The 16,599-nt window shown below is 41.0% G+C and overlaps 1 protein-coding gene across 5 annotated transcripts in view; it reads right to left on the minus strand.

The window, feature by feature from the left end:
* Nucleotides 1–16,599, minus strand: part of Ankrd44 (ankyrin repeat domain 44) — a 287,691-nt gene that overhangs the window by 127,500 nt on the left and 143,592 nt on the right. For all 5 annotated transcript variants that reach the window (XR_015628537.1, NM_001191807.5, XM_087565278.1 and 2 more), the window contains 2 exon segments: nucleotides 2,154–2,354; nucleotides 1,730–1,817 (listed from right to left, as the gene is read on the minus strand). Coding sequence is in view for 4 of the 5 variants with exons in the window: in NM_001191807.5 (NP_001178736.3) it covers nucleotides 1,730–1,817; nucleotides 2,154–2,354 (289 nt within the window). In the remaining variant the exon portion in view is untranslated.

Here is a 16,599-nt window from a genome sequence, read left to right on the forward strand (position 1 = left end):
GACAAATACTGACTCCAGGACCTACGGTGTGTATGGGAGGCTGAGGAGGGAGGAGGTATGGCTTGCTTTATCAAACTTTGATTCTTTTATCTATAAAATCTTGTATATAGAAAAATATTTTCAGTTACATGATGCTGTCTCAAGCTACCTGCCCCGGTTTTTGTCCCATCTCCTAAGGATTGTACGTCGCCCTATTTGTAACCCAATGGCATGAGCAATACTGATTTGACTTCTTCAAGTCACAAAAGTATTTCAACTATACATCACGAAGCATAAGCTGGAAGCCCCCAGGTTCTCTGAGCAGCTCCGTGTACATTGTACAAAGAAGTAATTGGTTTTAGCCTACTAAAAGGTTACCCAAAAACAAAAGAAAGGGCAGGGACACACCGGAAATTCCAGCACTTGGGAGGAAGGAGGATCATTTCAAGGTCTTTTCCTCCACAGGGAGTTAACTCTTACAAAATTTAAAGATTCTTGGCATCTGCAAGTCTAAGAATTCATTCAGAAGTCTGTACCGGTGGGGTTTGTTTTGTTTGCACCCTAATCTACTCTGTCTCCCCCTACAATTAGTGCTCATGATAAGAGAAATGATAACAGATATGTATGCTTATGAAACTGACTCAAATGAGCAAAAGTGCTCAAAACAAACAAAACGAAACAAAGAACAACCACTAATCCCCGGAGATACCATCTAATATTTCAGTATTTATTCTCCAAATTTCCCTTTACCGTATAGAAGCTTGCACAGCAATAGAAAATATTATACATACTATTGTATTAAACATACTTCTTTATGATGTATCTCCCTTTAGTGTGTCACATGATTTTACAAATTTTCATGGCCACCATTGCTGTCCTCCCTTCTGTGTCCCATTGTGTGGGATTGACTAGAACGATGGCCCATGGATGGCTATCAGCTTGTATACGACTAAGTCTGATAGAGACCTATCTTCATTTTTAACTGCAGGTTGTTTTCCAAACAGAGACACACAGAAGGATCTTAGCTATATCTCTCAGGTCTGCATTGAAGATAAACTCTGAGGACTATCATTTGTCCAAGGTCTTTGTGTCAATCAAAAGGAAAGAACAAAACAGAGATGCAATCTTTCCAACTCTAGCAGAGTGAAGTGGACAGAGGGCAGCCTGTGGGCTTCTGCCTCATGCCCTGCACAGCAGAAGCCTGATCTACTCAATCTTCCACTTCCATAAACAGGGGAGCCAGGAAGCTGTCCTCTCTTCCTTCCCTTTGTTTCTTTCAAAAATATTTAGAAGTGCAAAGATAAAGAGCACATGTCCTTGCTTTGTTAACCAGTCTGCTTTCTTTCCTAGACACTTTATTAGATGCCATAACAAACTAACATACAGTGTTTGTAGTTTTCCAATCCAGAGTGAAGAATGTTCAGAGAGGTCCAGGCCATGAGTCATCCTCCCCCTCGTTTGGGATAAATAAACCTCTGAGAAGGCAACTGTCCAACTAGAGCACTTTACAGATGCCAGGAAAACAGGCCAAACCTTCATTCAAGTGAAATCCAACACTTGAGTCAGGCTTGTCCTACATGGTCAACAAGAGGCCCAAGGCATGTGTATTCAAGGCCATCTGCTTGTGGTCTTTAGTTTCTGTTTGATAGGTTGGGGATGAAAACCAGGTTCTTGTGCACAGTAGGCACTCACCCTACCGTTGAGGTAGCAAAGACCCCGGCATTTTGCTTTCCACACACAGAATCCTCACCCATGTATGCTGCCCAGTGGAGAGCACGCCGGTCCTTCTTGTCAAATGCATTGATGTTTGCCCCTTTGGCCAAGAGTAAATTGACCATCTGAAAGATAACAAACAATGAAATCAGGTGTCCCCTCCAATGATGACGTCTCCTTGTTGCTCGCAGGTGATCTAAACCAAATTAGTATCATGTCTGACAGCAGCTCAAGGATTCAGACTAGGAAGGCAGGCCCCACTGCTCAGGTCAAGGGAGAAGGCTGAAATGACAATTGACTGTTTTAACTCATTATGGTCTGAATCTGAGACTGGATATCACTGCCCAGGCGACGTACATCTACTACTCACTCCCACATCCTCATAAAGTCTCAAACAGTGGTTCCATCTGTGGCTAAGAGGGTCTAAGAGAGTCCCAGTTCCCAGTGATGAGAACACTTACCTCCATGTGTCCGTTCAGAGCCGCATGGTGCAAGGCTGTGCGTCCCCCTCTGTCAGAGACATTGACACTGCTCAGGAGTGGAATGATCACTTCTGCACACTTGACAGCCTTATTGGCTGCTGCCACATGGACGGGGCTCTGCCAATTCTTGTCCCTTGCATTGACGTCAGCCGAGTGTTTAATCAATACTTGCACTGCCTCCTACAACAAAACCAGTTTGCAAGGTCACTGACCAATGCCCAGTCGATACTTCCTGTGGGTAAGGTGTTTCTCTGGACACAGGGACTGTAGCGAGAAAGGAAAGACTGCTGCCCTCCCAGGCCGGCTGTGGACAAGCCCAGTCATATGAGGGTATCTGAAGGAGAGTAACGCCGAATGAGGCATCGCTCTATCTCGCTCTTTCAGGTCAAGAGCCAGGCCCCCATCTAAAATTGGCTTCACCTTCTAAAGACACAGTTTTCCGATGAGACATCCTTGGATCACCTGAGAGCAGTCATGTGTGGATGTGTGTATCAGGTAAAAGATCTGTAGAAAGATCTTCTACAAAAAATGTCCTCTAAAATGAGAGGGGTCTGGGAGTAACTAAGCCACAAACTCCCAAAGCCCATCGAACATTCTTGAACCACGTTTTGAATCTCGGTTCCCTGTGCCAACCTGCGACCTTCCACCCTGCGAGATCGATATGCAGTCAAAGGGAGTAATTAATGACTGTCTCAGTCAAAGGGAGTAATTAATGACTGTCTCAGTTTAAAGCTGTAATAAAATGATTCCAACTTTTCCATTACAATTAGTAAACCTTTTTTGGTTTGGTTTGGTTTTCCATTTGTTTGTTTTGAAACAAGATCTCAGAAAGTTGTCCCAGGATGGCTTGGAACTCACAATGCAACCCAGATTGTCCCTAAACTCATGATCCTCCCATCTGGGCCTCCTGTGTGATGATACTATGGGTGTGAACCACCAAGACTGGCTACACTGAGCAACTTCCTTTGCTGGTCTTTTTCTTATATATACAACTGTTTGGACTTTTGAATTTGATTTCTTTTCTTTGACACAATCAGTTTATCCATCTCTTCACCTATAACTTTCAGCTCTACCTATACTATATAGAATCAAGATGTCTGGACCTACCCAAGACTATTAGATTTCAGCATTTCTTTATGGCTTCTGTTCAGTCAAGTGACTTATACGGTTCCTTTCAAGAAGAAAATATCTACTGATTGCTTCTCTCTTCCTCCAGAGACTCCCCTAGGATTCATTAGTAGTATTATTCAAGGATGTCTTGTCATTATATCAGTAAGCTGGTGAAAGGCATCAGTACCACACTATTGCTACTTTTCATGAACAAAGAGGCTATTTTTAGGAACCTCAATCACCATAGGCTAGATATCCAAACTACTTTACCATATGAATGTATAATAGCATGTCCCAGATAACTGATTTGAACTCAGCAAAATCAACATTTTGAGCCCAGATGTAAATGTTTATGAAAGAAATAATCTGTGAGTCAGAAGTAGCAATATATTGAGATAAACAGCTAATGTGGACAGCAAATTGTGAGTAAAAAGAAATTACAGAAACCTATCATACAATTGAAATGAGTAGTACAGTAACTTTGGGAACCTCTTCTAGATGATCCAAGTAAAATTCAGGAATGGCTGGGACCCAAACACATAAAGCCCAGATGTACACTGCCTACCCTCAGAAAGACTGAAAACATGATTACTCAATATTCCATGAGCCCATTTTAGAGTAAAACATAAATATGTATTTTTTTTACATTTATTTATATGTGCGAGTACAAGTCATTATAGTCAGTTCTCTATTTCTACCATGTGGATTCTAGAAATTGAACTTCAGTCTTTAGACTTAATGGTGAGGGCCTTTACCTGCTGAGCCATCTCACAGGCCCCACACGCACTGTCGATGCTCACCTGTACATGAAACATTGCTAGAACTACAAAGATCAAAAGAAACTAATTTGCCTCTCGCCTAAGAATGATTGAAAGAACGAAAATAAACAGAACATTTAAATCATAGCTAAAAGATAAATTATAATTAATATTGTAAAATAAGAAGACACTTTAATCTGCTTTGGTTTGATAAGTTCTGGTCTATTTGAATGCAGTGACAGTCTGTTGTGATATGTGAAGTTAGTGTTGGAATCTCCACTTGTAGCTGATATTTACCTCCAGGTTGGCACCATGCCTTCCCTCCCTTACACAGGGAAATCCTCATGTAAGAATGGGGTTTCTACAATACTGAAGAACCCAGGCTCACCCTACCCTCTCATCCGTTCCCTCTGACTGCACCTCAGTGCACAGTAATGGCTGAAAGTGCACTTACAGATTCTACTGTGTACCTTTAAACTAAGAGTCCTAAAACTCCCCAGATCTAGTGGCACATAGAACTGTAATCTCAGCTATTCAGAAGCAAAGGCAAAGGGATTACAGTTTGAGCTACAGACTGAGCTTAAGGCCAGTCCAGGCAATTTGGTAAGACACTGACTTAATAAGAAAAGTCAAAGGGGGATTTGGGATCATGGTAGTTTAAATAAAAAAAAAAAAATGTTCCCATAGGCTCATAGGGATTGACACTATTAGGAGGTGTGGCCTTGTTGGAATAGGTATACCATTATTGGAGGAGGTGTGTGACTAGAGATGGGCTTTGAAATCTCAGATACTCAAAGTCAGGACTACTGAGAGTGTCTCTTCTTGCCGCCTGCAGATCCAGATGCAGAACTCTCAGACACTTCTCCACTACAACTGCTCACACACCACCGTGCTTCCTGCACGGTAAAGGACCAAACCTCTGAACTGTAAGAAAGCCCCAATTAAATGTTTTCCTTTATAAGAGGTGGTCATAGGGTCTCTTCACAGCAATATAGCTGAGTAACACAGGAATATAGCTTGTTGACAGAACGCTTGTCTAGAGTATGAGGCCCTAGGCTCAATCTCCAGTATTAGGGGATGAAGGAAGAGGATCATGCAAGGTACCCAAGGACCAGAGATAACAACAGTTACAGAGCGAGTATAGCCCCAGCACTGAAGCATCTTACAGCTCTAGGGAAAGCTTTACACCATTGGTATTTGGGGGTAAAAAGCAGTGACAGGGGGCTGGAGATTTAGCTCAGTGGTAGAGCGCTTACCTAGGAAGCACAAGGCCCTGGGTTCGGTCCCCAGCTCTGAAAAAAAAAAAAAAAAGAACCAAAAAAAAAAAAAAAAAAAGAAAAAAAAAAGCAGTGACAGGTTTAATAAGATCTGACAAGACCATGGCCAAGGCAGAATAAAAGCCATTAGAAGACCATCACCTTATGGTTGTACAAGCGAAAGATTAATAAAATATCCCACCCTGGACATACAAGCTATTTCACGTATCTATAACTTAAATATGAAGGAGATACAATACTTTGGAGATGTGTGCCACAAAAATGTTTTGCAGGTATAGGACATAAAATGGTAGCATCCATTTCTCACAGTCACAGCAAAGCAATAATACAAACAGTTACTTGAACATCACCGCCTTAGTTCAGTGTTGTTTCACGGTGCTTCTGTGGGTTCTTGCTTCTGTTAAGTATTATGTGAATTTAGAATAAGCAAAATAAAATATGCAAGATCATTTCACAAACTTATTCTGTTGGGAGACAAAACTAGAGAATTCATGAGAAATTTATAATTGAAAGTTAGTAAAATATAATTTTCTTTTTTTTTCTCCTGGTGCTGGAGATCAAACACAGAGTTCTGCATAATAGATGCCTATTCTATCAACCTCAATATTCTCAGCATAAAATGTGTGATTACTAACATAATTCAGAGGAGATAAGACATAGTCTAGATACATCTAAATAAATGGTTAAGAATAGGTCACAATTTATTCAAAGCAATATGCTAGGCAAAGATCATACAGAGTTATGTGCAAGTAATATTTACATATAAATAAATGCTTTTGTTTGGGAGGTTAGAAGATCTTGATTTCAAGGCCTGTGCTGTAATTAGTATCTTTGAAGTATTTTGATCATATACATATTGTGTTTTGTTTTTGTAAAGACTATTTGAGGGGGTGTCATCTTTCAAAGTATCCATGCCTGTTTTCACATTATCACAACTGAGCTGAGAAGCTGAGAAGAGGAAATACTGTGGAGGAATCTTAATCCAGCAACAAGGCTGCTTTGATCATATCCAAGGACCTTCTAGGTCTGTGTGATCCAGCTGGACCACCGACAGGTCCTTAGTACACACTTTTAATCCCTCCGGCAGAAATCCTTTAGTATACATCTTTAATCCCAAACAGTGCCATCTAATAGCACAGCAGACAAAGTAACAAATCAGAGAAAGATCTGACAAAATGAGTCAGAGACAGGATACACCCAACACTCAGGAGAAAAGCTATTCAAGAGCAGCACAGAGAGAGAAAGTCCATTGGGAGTCAGTGCAGTGAATGATGTGGGGTTTGGTTCATTCATGAGTTTATGCAGTTCAGTGCAAGTCACCAGAGGTAGAGGAAACCAAACAATGAGAAGGAGCCAGAAGGTTAGAACAAATTGCCAAAGTTAGTTGATCCCAAGCAGAGCAATCCAGTGAGAAGCTGAGAGAAGCCAGATTGAATCAGTCAGCTTGGAGAAGAGTTTGAGGCAGTTGAACCAGCCAGCCAGAGTCAAAGAACTAACAAGGGTGAACTTAGTCAGCAGTAAGACTCCAAGACAACTACATCTGGTGAATAAAAGTTACTTTTACAAAGTACAAAGGTAAACATGCTATCTATCCCTTTGCACAAAGTGTACAGACCTCAGAATAGCACTTGATTGAATTATCAGAAGATGAAAATCATCAAGGCTGATTAAAGTTATATTTGCTGGGAAAATGTTGCTTATACTTAAGGTACCTCCTAAGGAAGAGGCCGTGCTGAAAGTCAGAGGCTTCCGTATTAAGCGAGGCCCTGGTTATGCAGCGAATGGTCAGTTGTGAATTTGATGCAGAATGTACAGAGCTTCAGTGTTTTGCACAGTGAATAAAAAGTCCTAGATTCAGATGAGCTCAGCTAAGTAAGTATCCTGGCATAAATATATCCAAATGGTAATTCTCCTTAGCTACTTACAATTTTAAGCTGTAGCTTATCCTTCCAAATTGGCTTAATATATTTAATAGAAATCTAATATAATATTCAGACCACACCAAATCTTTGCTTTAAAGAAGATTTTGACTTTGATTTTAAAGCTGTGTTCCCATTAGAAGCATTTCAACATCAGGAGTACGTTAACTTCGTTTTGTGAAGAAATAGTTTTATGGCTACTTTAGGAGACTAATTTTTTTAAATCAAAGATGATTTTTCCCTATATTTTAATACTAGCTAAAACTTAATGTCTATGAGTTTCCTAATGTAAACATGCAAGGTGAAGAAGAAATTGGCAGGAGGAGGGAAGCCAGTACATTCTGGACTAAGAAAAGAAACTTGGTGCCTTACCAACTATATGTAGTAAGGGTCTAGTTTTTTTTTTAATTTTTATTAGATATATTTCTTTACTTACATTTTAAATGTTATTCCCCTTCCCGGTTTCCTGTCCATAAACCCCTATCCCATCCCATCCCCCTCCCCCATACGGGTATTCCCCCCATACATCCCCCTTACTACCCACCTCCCATATTCCCCTGCACTGGGGGTCCAACCTTGGTAAGACCAAGGGCTTTCCCTTCCACTGGTGCCCCAACAAGGCTATTCTCTGCTACATATGCATTTGGAGCCCTAGGTCAGTCCATGTATAGTCTTTTGGTAGTGTTTTAGTCCCTGGAAGCTTTGGTTGGTTGGCATTGTTGTTCTCATGGGGTTGTAAGCTCCTTCAACTCTTTCAATACTTCCTCTAATTCCCCCCAAGGGGGTCCTGTTCTCAGTTCAGTGATTTGCTACTAGCATTGACCTCTGCATTAGACATGCTCTGGTTGTGTCTCTCAGGAGAGATCTATATCCGATCCCTTTCAGCATGCATCTTTTAGCTTCATCAATCTTATCTAGTTTTGATGGCTGTATATTTACAGGCCACATGTGGGGCAGGCTCTGAATGGCCATTCCTTGAGTTGCTGCTCTAAACTTTGCCTCCGTATCCCCTCCTATGGATATTTCCCCCCTTTTAAGAAGGAGTGGGAACATCCGCATTTTGGTCATCCTTCTTCTTGAGCTTCCTGTGGTCTGTGGATTGCGTCTTGGGTAATTCGAGCTTTTTGGCTAATATCCACTTATCAATGAGTGCATACCAAGTGTGTTTTTCTGTGATTGGGTGACCTCACGCAGGATGATATTTTCCAGTTCATTCCATTTGCCTATGAATTTCATGAAGTCATTGTTTTTGATAGCTGAGTAATATTCCATTGTGTAGATGTACCACATTTCCTGAATCCATTCCTCTGTTGAAGGGCATCTGGGTTCTTTCCAGCTTCTGGCTATTATAAATAAGGCTGCTATGAACATAGTGGAGCATGTGTCTTTCTTGTATGTTGGAGCATCTTTTGGGTATATGCCCAGGAGAGGTATAGCTGGGTCTTCAGGTAGTGGAATGTCCAATTTTCTGAGGAACCTTCAGACTGATTTCCAGAATGGTTGAACCAGTTTGCAATCCCACCAACAATGGAGGAGTGTTCCTTTCTCCACATCCTCGCCAGCATTTGCTGTCACCTGAGGTATTTTATGATATTTAGGACTATTATGAAGGGTGTCGTTTCCCTAATTTTTTTCTCAGCTTGTTTCTCTTTTGTGTAGAGGAAGGCTATTGATTTATTTGAGTTAATTTTATACACAGCCATTTTGCTGAAGGTGTTCATCAGGTTTAGTAGTTCTCTGGTGGAACTTTTGGGATCACTTAAATATACTATCATATCGTCTGCAAATAGTGATATTTTGACTTCTTCCTTTCCAATCTGTATCCCTTTGATCTCCTTTTGTTGTCTGATTCCTGTGGCTAGGACTTCGAGAACTATATAGAATAAGAAGGGAGAGAGTGGGCAGCCTTGTCTAGTCCTTGACTTTAGTGGGATTGCTTCAAGTTTCTCTCCATTTAGTTTAATATTAGCTACTGGTTTGCTGTATATGGCTTTTACTATGTTTAGGTATGGGCCTTGAATTCCTGTTCTTTTGAGGACTTTTATCATGAAGGGGTGTTTAATTTTGTCAAATGCTTTCTCAGCATCTAATGAAATGATCATGTGGTTTTTATCCTTCAGTTTGTTTATATAGTGAATTATGTTGATGGTTTTCTGTATATTAAACCATCCCTGCATACCTGAGATGAAGCCTACTTGATCATGATGGATGATTGTTTTGATGTGCTCTTGGATTCGGTTTGCAAGAATTTTATTGAGTATTTTTGCATCAATATTCATAAGGGAAATTGGTCTGAAGTTCTCTTTCTTTGTTGTGTCTTTGTGTGGTTTAGGTATAAGAGTAATTGTGGCTTCGTAGAAGGTATTCGGTAGTGATCCATCTGTTTCAATTTTGTGGGATAGTTTGGATAATATTGGTATGAGGTCTTCTATGAAGGTTTGATAGAATCTGCACTAAACCCGTCTGGACCTGGGCTCTTTTTGGTTGGGAGACTTTAATGACTGCTTCTATTTCTTTAGAAGTTATGGGGTTGTTTAAATGGTTTGTCTGTTCCTGATTTAACTTCGGTACCTGGTATCTGTCTAGGAAATTGTCCATTTCCTCCAGACTTTCAAGTTTTGTTGAATATAGGCTTTTGTAATAGGATCTGATGATTTTTTGAATTTCCTCTGATTCTGTAGTTATGTCTCCCTTTTCATTTCTGATTTTGTTAATTTGGATACATTCTCTGTGTCCTCTGATTAGTCTGGCTAAGGGTTTATCTATCTTGTTGATTTTCTCAAAGAACCAGCTTTTGGTTCTGCTGATTCTTTGTATAGTCTTTTTTGTTTCTATTTGGTTGATTTCAGCTCTGAGTTTGATTATTTCCTGCCTTCTACTCCTCCTGGGTGTATTTACTTCTTTTTGTTCCAGAGCTTTTAGGTGTACTGTCAAGCTGCTGATATATGCTCTCTCCTGTTTCTTTCTGCAGGCACTCAGCACTATGAGTTTTCCTCTTAGCACAGCTTTCATTGTGTCCCATAAGTTTGGGTATGTTGTACCTTCATTTTCATTAAGTTCTAAGAAGTCTTTCATTTCTTTCTTTATTTCTTCCTTGACCAGGTTATCATTGAGTAGAGCATTGTTCAACTTCCATGTATATGTGGGCATTCTTTCCTTATTGTTATTGAAGACCAGCTTTAGCCCATGGTGGTCTGATAGGATGCATGGGATTATTTCTATCTTTCTGTATCTGTTGAGGCCTGTTTTATGACTGATTATATGGTCAATTTTGTAGAAAGTACCATGAGGTGGTGAGAAGAAGGTATATCCTTTTGTTTTAAGATAGAATGTTCTATAAATATCTGTTAAATCCATTTGGTTCATAACTTCTGTTAGTCTGTCTATGTCTCTGTTTAATTTCTGTTTCCATGATCTGTCCATTGATGAGAGTGGGGTGTTGAAATCTCCTACTATTATTGTGTGAGGTGCAATGTGTGCTTTGAGCTTTAGTAAGGTTTCTTTTATGTATGTAGGTGCCCTTGTATTTGGAGCATAGATATTTAGGACTGAGAGTCATCTTGGTGGATTTTTCATTTGATGAATATGAAGTGTCCTTCCTAATCTTTTTTGATGACTTTTAGTTGAAAATTGATTTTATTTGATATTAGAATGGCTACTCCAGCTTGCTTCTTCAGACCATTTGCTTGGAAAGTTGTTTTCCAGCCTTTTACTCTGAGGTAGTGTCTGTCTTTGTCTCTGAGGTGTGTTTCCTGTAGGCAGCAGAATCATGGGTCCTCATTGCATATCCAGTTTGTTAACCTGTGTCTTTTTATTGGGGAATTGAGTCCATTGATGTTGAGAGATACTAAGGAATAGTGATCGTTGCTTCCTGTTATATTTGTATTTGGATGTAAGATTATGTTTGTGTGCTTGTCTTCTCTTTGTTTTGTTGCAAGACAATTAGTTTCTTGCTTTTTCTAGGGTGTAGCTTGCCTCCTTGTCTTGGGCTTTACCATTTATTATCCTTTGTAGGGCTGAATTTGTAGAAAGATATTGTGTAAATTTGGTTTTGTCATGGAATATCTTGGTTTCTCCATCTATGTTAATTGAGAGTTTTGCTGGGTACAGTAACCTTGGCTGGCATTTGTGTTCTCTTAGGGTCTGTATGACATCTGCCCAGGATCTTCTGGCTTTCATAGTCTCTGGTGAGAAGTCTGGTGTAATTCTGATAGGTCTGCCTTTATATGTTACTTGACCTTTTTCCTTACTGCTTTTAATATTCTTTCTTTGTTTTGTGCATTTGGTGTTTTGACTATTATGTAACGGGAGGAGTTTCTTTTCTGGTCCAATCTATTTGGAGTTCTGTAGGCTTCTTGTATGTTTATGGGCATCTCTTTTTTTAGGTTAGGGAAGTTTTTTTCTATGATTTTGTTGAAGATATTTACTAGTCCTTTGAGTTGGGATTCTTCACTCTCTTCTATACATATTATCCTTAGGTTTGATCTTGGTTTTCTATATCCGGGGTTGTCTCCCTTTGTGCTTTCTTTATTGCTTCTATTTCCATTTTTAATTCCTTCACCTGTTTGATTGTGTTTTCCTGTAATTCTTTCAGGGATTTTTGTGTTTCCTCTCTGTAGGCTTCTGCTTGTTTATTTGTGTTTTTCTGCATTTCTCTAAGGGAGTTCTTTATGTCTTTCTTGAAGTCCTCCAGCATCACGATCAATTGTGATTTTAAATCTAGATCTTGCTTTTCTGGTGTGTTTGGATATTTAGTCTACCAGGCAGGTCACTTGGAGCAGAAAAGTTGATCTAACTCTGGTCTCTGCCCTGAAGTCGCTCCTCTGGGCTACATTTTAGCTCTCCATGAAGGCAGCAACCAGAAGGGCCTGCCCCAGAGTTTCTACTTTTTTAACAAGTACATTTTCAGCTAAGTGTTATGGTGTAACACACCATAATCCCAGCTCTCAGAAGGCGAACCATCACACATTCAAGACCAGCATGGTTCCCAGTCTTAAAAAAAATATTATTTCCAGTGATTCACAACTCAGAATCTTTATAAAATACAGCAGAAAGCAATTAGAATGAAGTGATAAAGGAAAAATATTGACTTATTGTTAAATTTAAGAGGTAGGGAAATCTTTCTTTTGTGCATCATTTTTTTTTCCTTTTTCTTTTCCTTTTGCTTATTTGTCTGGTTTTACCAAGGTGTGGCTCCCTGTGCAACACAGGCTGTTCTTCAAGTTGAGATCCACTGGTCGCAGACTCTTGAATGCTACAATTACAAGGACAAATCACCACGTCTGGGTATGATGTTATTCAATTTCTTCCAAAATTTCTGGAAGTTCACAGGTAGATCATAGTGCTGGGCTAGTGATCCCTGGGCACAGGCTACAACAGGCCATGTTGTTAAAGCCCTTTTTTCTCTTTTAATGAACAAACACTAGGGAGGATCCTTCTATTTCTCCTGAATGAAGGCTCCAACCATGTTAGTAATCAGTCTTATGGCTGGAGGCCTTGTTGGACAATGCCCTGTGGCAGGCTGCCCTGCAGAAGATGCAGATGGGGGTTGGGGGGTGGGGGTCGGGTGGATGCCATGAGTCACCTGATTTCTACTTTTTATGGGTCTCTGTCTTTAAATAGCCTGTCCATCCTCCGGATAAGGAAATGCATACACCGCAGTACATAGGAAAGAGGAGAAGCTGCACACATCTTAAAACCACCACCTCCACTACTGCTTTTTTGCTCTCACATGGGCACTGCAGTTACCTCAGCCACAAAGCAACTGTGGAGAAGTGAGGCTCAGAACTAGACACAGTTTCTGCAGGTGTAAGCAATGTCAAGTTTAATGAATTATAATTCACTTCAGACCAGGCTCTAGGACTTAAGACAACATTCCGTATTCTACTCAGAGCTTAGCTGGTGCCTTGCGTGCACTGTATATTCAGTAACTTTGGGTGGCGTAAATGCAGGAACACAACTGGCACTAATGTGCTGTGCACTAATGTTCCTGAGGCTACACATGAATCCTGAAGACTTAGACTCTATTACTGTGATCCTCTGGGGGCTCTTATCCTGTACTGATTATAGCATTCTCATGTTTGGTAAGAACTGTATGAGTTGGTGCTCAACCAATTAGCTCAATTAATGGGATTATTCTTCTAGAAGTGTCTGATATCAACCTAAACTACCCCCTACTGCTGTAATTAGTATTCGGTTATACTCATCCTATAACCTAGCAATACAAAGGTGCTCACTGAAGACTTGGGGATAGAAGGACACTCTCTGGGCACTATTTCATGAAACCTTGGTTTTTGAATGTTAGGAAACACAAATACAAAAGTGTTTGTACTGAGCTGGAGATCTCCCTACTGGCTAGTTTTCACAGTGCTGGAAGATGCTATGCATGGGGGCTGAGGGAGAAAAGGCATCAACAATCTTACCGAGCTGTGAACCCTAGGGACTGTGACACCAACCTGCCAGGCAAAATGTACCCATTTGCACTGCAGTGGCATGGCAGTTATGGAGGTAACCCAGCATCTCCCTGATTGGGTTGGAGACACACTTCTGACCTCCATAGTTGGTACTGTAAATCCTATTCAAAAGTCCATGGTGCTGGGTGTGTCGCAGGAAATTCCCTCCTGTTGTTTAAGCTAGTTAACAAAGTGCAGAAACACCTTCAAAGTGGGTATTTACACACACAGCAGCCACTCTCAGCACCAGAGAGGCCTCTTTCCAGGGGTCAACGGTGAATGCAGAGACTCATGGCTAACAGGGTGCAGAGAATAATGGTGGTTGGGTAATCACCCTTAAACCTAAGTATTTATACTCTCACCCCACAAAGCTCAGAAGCATCACGGAAGCTGAGTTGGAAGGAATATAAGCCCCAGAAGACAGGCTGCAAGCTGCCATCTTCTGGGCAATACCTGATCGTCACAAACCCTCAACGACTGACTACACTAGTCCTGCCCCAGAATGAGCTCAGACATGACCCAGACACGGACGGTTTGCTGCTAAAGTCTATCCAACTGATAGAGTCAAGGAAAGAGGGTGTCTTTGCCTTCACTCGCATGCCCATTGCTACTCCACCAAGCTCCAGTGGAAAGTTCCAAGCCCATGGTTACACAGATGACTCTTGTTAGAGTAAATGGGTCTCAAAGGAGACCAAACGTAATGCATATGGGAAATGGACAAATAGGGAGATACCTCATAAAGGCCAGAGGACGATTGTTTAAAGGCAGGGGAAGACCGTAAACCTTCTAAATAACTAACTTAAGACAGCATAGGAATTTCTCTACAAGTATTACCGACATCCAGTCTTAGGTTTCCAACGATGTTAGCGTCTCAGAGATTAAAGTAGATTAATGCTCAGAAGGTCCTTAGCGTATGGTGACTGCTCAATAAACTTCACAATAGCAACATTTAGAAAAACACAGTGTCCTCAACCCGATACCCCCAAGTCAGGATGCAAACTTTAACTTTCTAACCCAAACATAGTTTTTAGAACAGGGAAGTGGGAAGTCCAGCAAGTCCCCTTCAGTGCTGCCCAGCCCACCACAGCAGAAGGAAGGCATGTCTGATGCCAGCACATTCATACGCAGGTCCAAAACACCACAATCTCTCAGGTCAAGCTGTGCACAAAACAACACACACAGCCACACAACACAGCTGACAGTGCATCTACCCATTGGGCCTCAACAAGCAAGTGTTAGGCCTTTCTATGTTCAACTCCAGGCTTGCATGTACTTAATTCTGTTCCTCACAGGTATGCTATTCCAGAAAGCAGATCAAAGCAGCAAGAGGAATACACTGGGCAGAAGAAACCATATGAAACTGTTCACATATTCAGAATACTCTCTCCAGCGGCCTCAAGTCTTTCTTATCTCTGTTGGCTACTGTTACAAAAAGCACGTTTCTCTGATATTTAAGTTAAAGTCTCTCTGTTTCTCCGCCACCTTGGGTAAAGTCAGCAAAAATGGAAGATGGGACCAGTGGGACATTAGGTGGCAGACAGTACTGTATGGTTCCGAATTGTTTTGATCCCAGGATACTCAAATGTGTCAGGTGACAAGGTGGGGGGAGTACTTTAGAGTTTAAAAGCTTTTCAACAAAGAACGTGTTTTTACTACACACTCTTTAACAACCTCAGTCTGAAGAATGGATGGATGGATCAGCTCATACTGAAACCCAGCATCCTCTTTAGCAAGTGCTAATAAGACAAAAACAAAAACAAACAAACAAAAAACCCAACAATCCAAACTCCCTCTTCCTTTTCATTAGACCTACTTCTCTTTCTCCCAACGATTAATAAAGAGGCATAAAAGAATAGCAAGAGGACCTAATTCAAAAGAAAACATGAGCCTGAATTTAGGGCTTCCACAGCATCATGACGACCCAAGTTATGATGTTCAGTGCATAATCAACCCTAACGATAGACTCAGAGACTCTAGTTTTCATTAGAAATTGGTCATCTGTGGAAGATACTACAAAGGCATCATCTTTTGTGAGTTTACACTTAGTTCCTCCCTGGCCAGAGCCATCCACAAGCAGTTTTTTCTTTCTACCCAGAAAACCTGCAGAGGTTGCTGGCTAGTTGAGGAAGCAACAAGTCCATTCGTAGACACGGAAATCTAAAAACTGCACACTCCACCATCGGCTGGCTCTGGCAAACATCAAGACGCAATAACAGCAGAAGGTGTCTGAGGGCAAATGGACGGTTTAAGGATCAAAGCTTTTGTACTTTTTTAAGGATGATCGCTTAACAAGGTCATGGCTACTGCGACCATCTAGTGTGTGTCCTTCCCTCCACTAAGACTGGGGACCACGCAGCCTTTGCGGCTGTATATTATTTGCTTTGTGGTTTTATCAGCATGTACAGTACCTCATATAGAGAAAGTATCTAAATTCTTTTAACGAAGAAGATCTCACTCTTGGTAAAGAAGAAAAGACTATGTGTTCACATATTTTAAAAGACATTAAATTTACTAAGGATTTAGCCTCTGAGGTGCTCCCAGATGAAGAAGCTGGTCCCTTGAGGCTGGTCTTCCTATCTGAGTAGTCACTGTGCTGTTTTCCAAGGTACAACAGAAATACGACATACAGCCCTCACAGGAACTCCCTAGTGCCTGAGCAAAGGTAGCTCAGAATTCTTTACCTCCCTCCTTCAATACGGGCTGCTTGGGAAGAGAAGATACCAAGGCACTTTTAAAAACGACTGCAAATACCAAGCACACCGAGGAAGATAATAAGCGCTGAGCTGCCACATTCTACATAGATTCTGAAATTCCCAGAGAGCTGCCAAAGAGGGGACTAACAAGGCGTTTTTCTACCAACGACTGACTTCGCACTACTTTCTCTGTCCCAGGAACCTCCACCTCCCTTC

The sequence above is a fragment of the Rattus norvegicus genome, chromosome 9 (assembly GCF_021556685.1).
Source record: "Rattus norvegicus strain SHRSP/BbbUtx chromosome 9, alternate assembly SHRSP_T2T, whole genome shotgun sequence".
Taxonomy (NCBI): domain Eukaryota; kingdom Metazoa; phylum Chordata; class Mammalia; order Rodentia; family Muridae; genus Rattus; species Rattus norvegicus.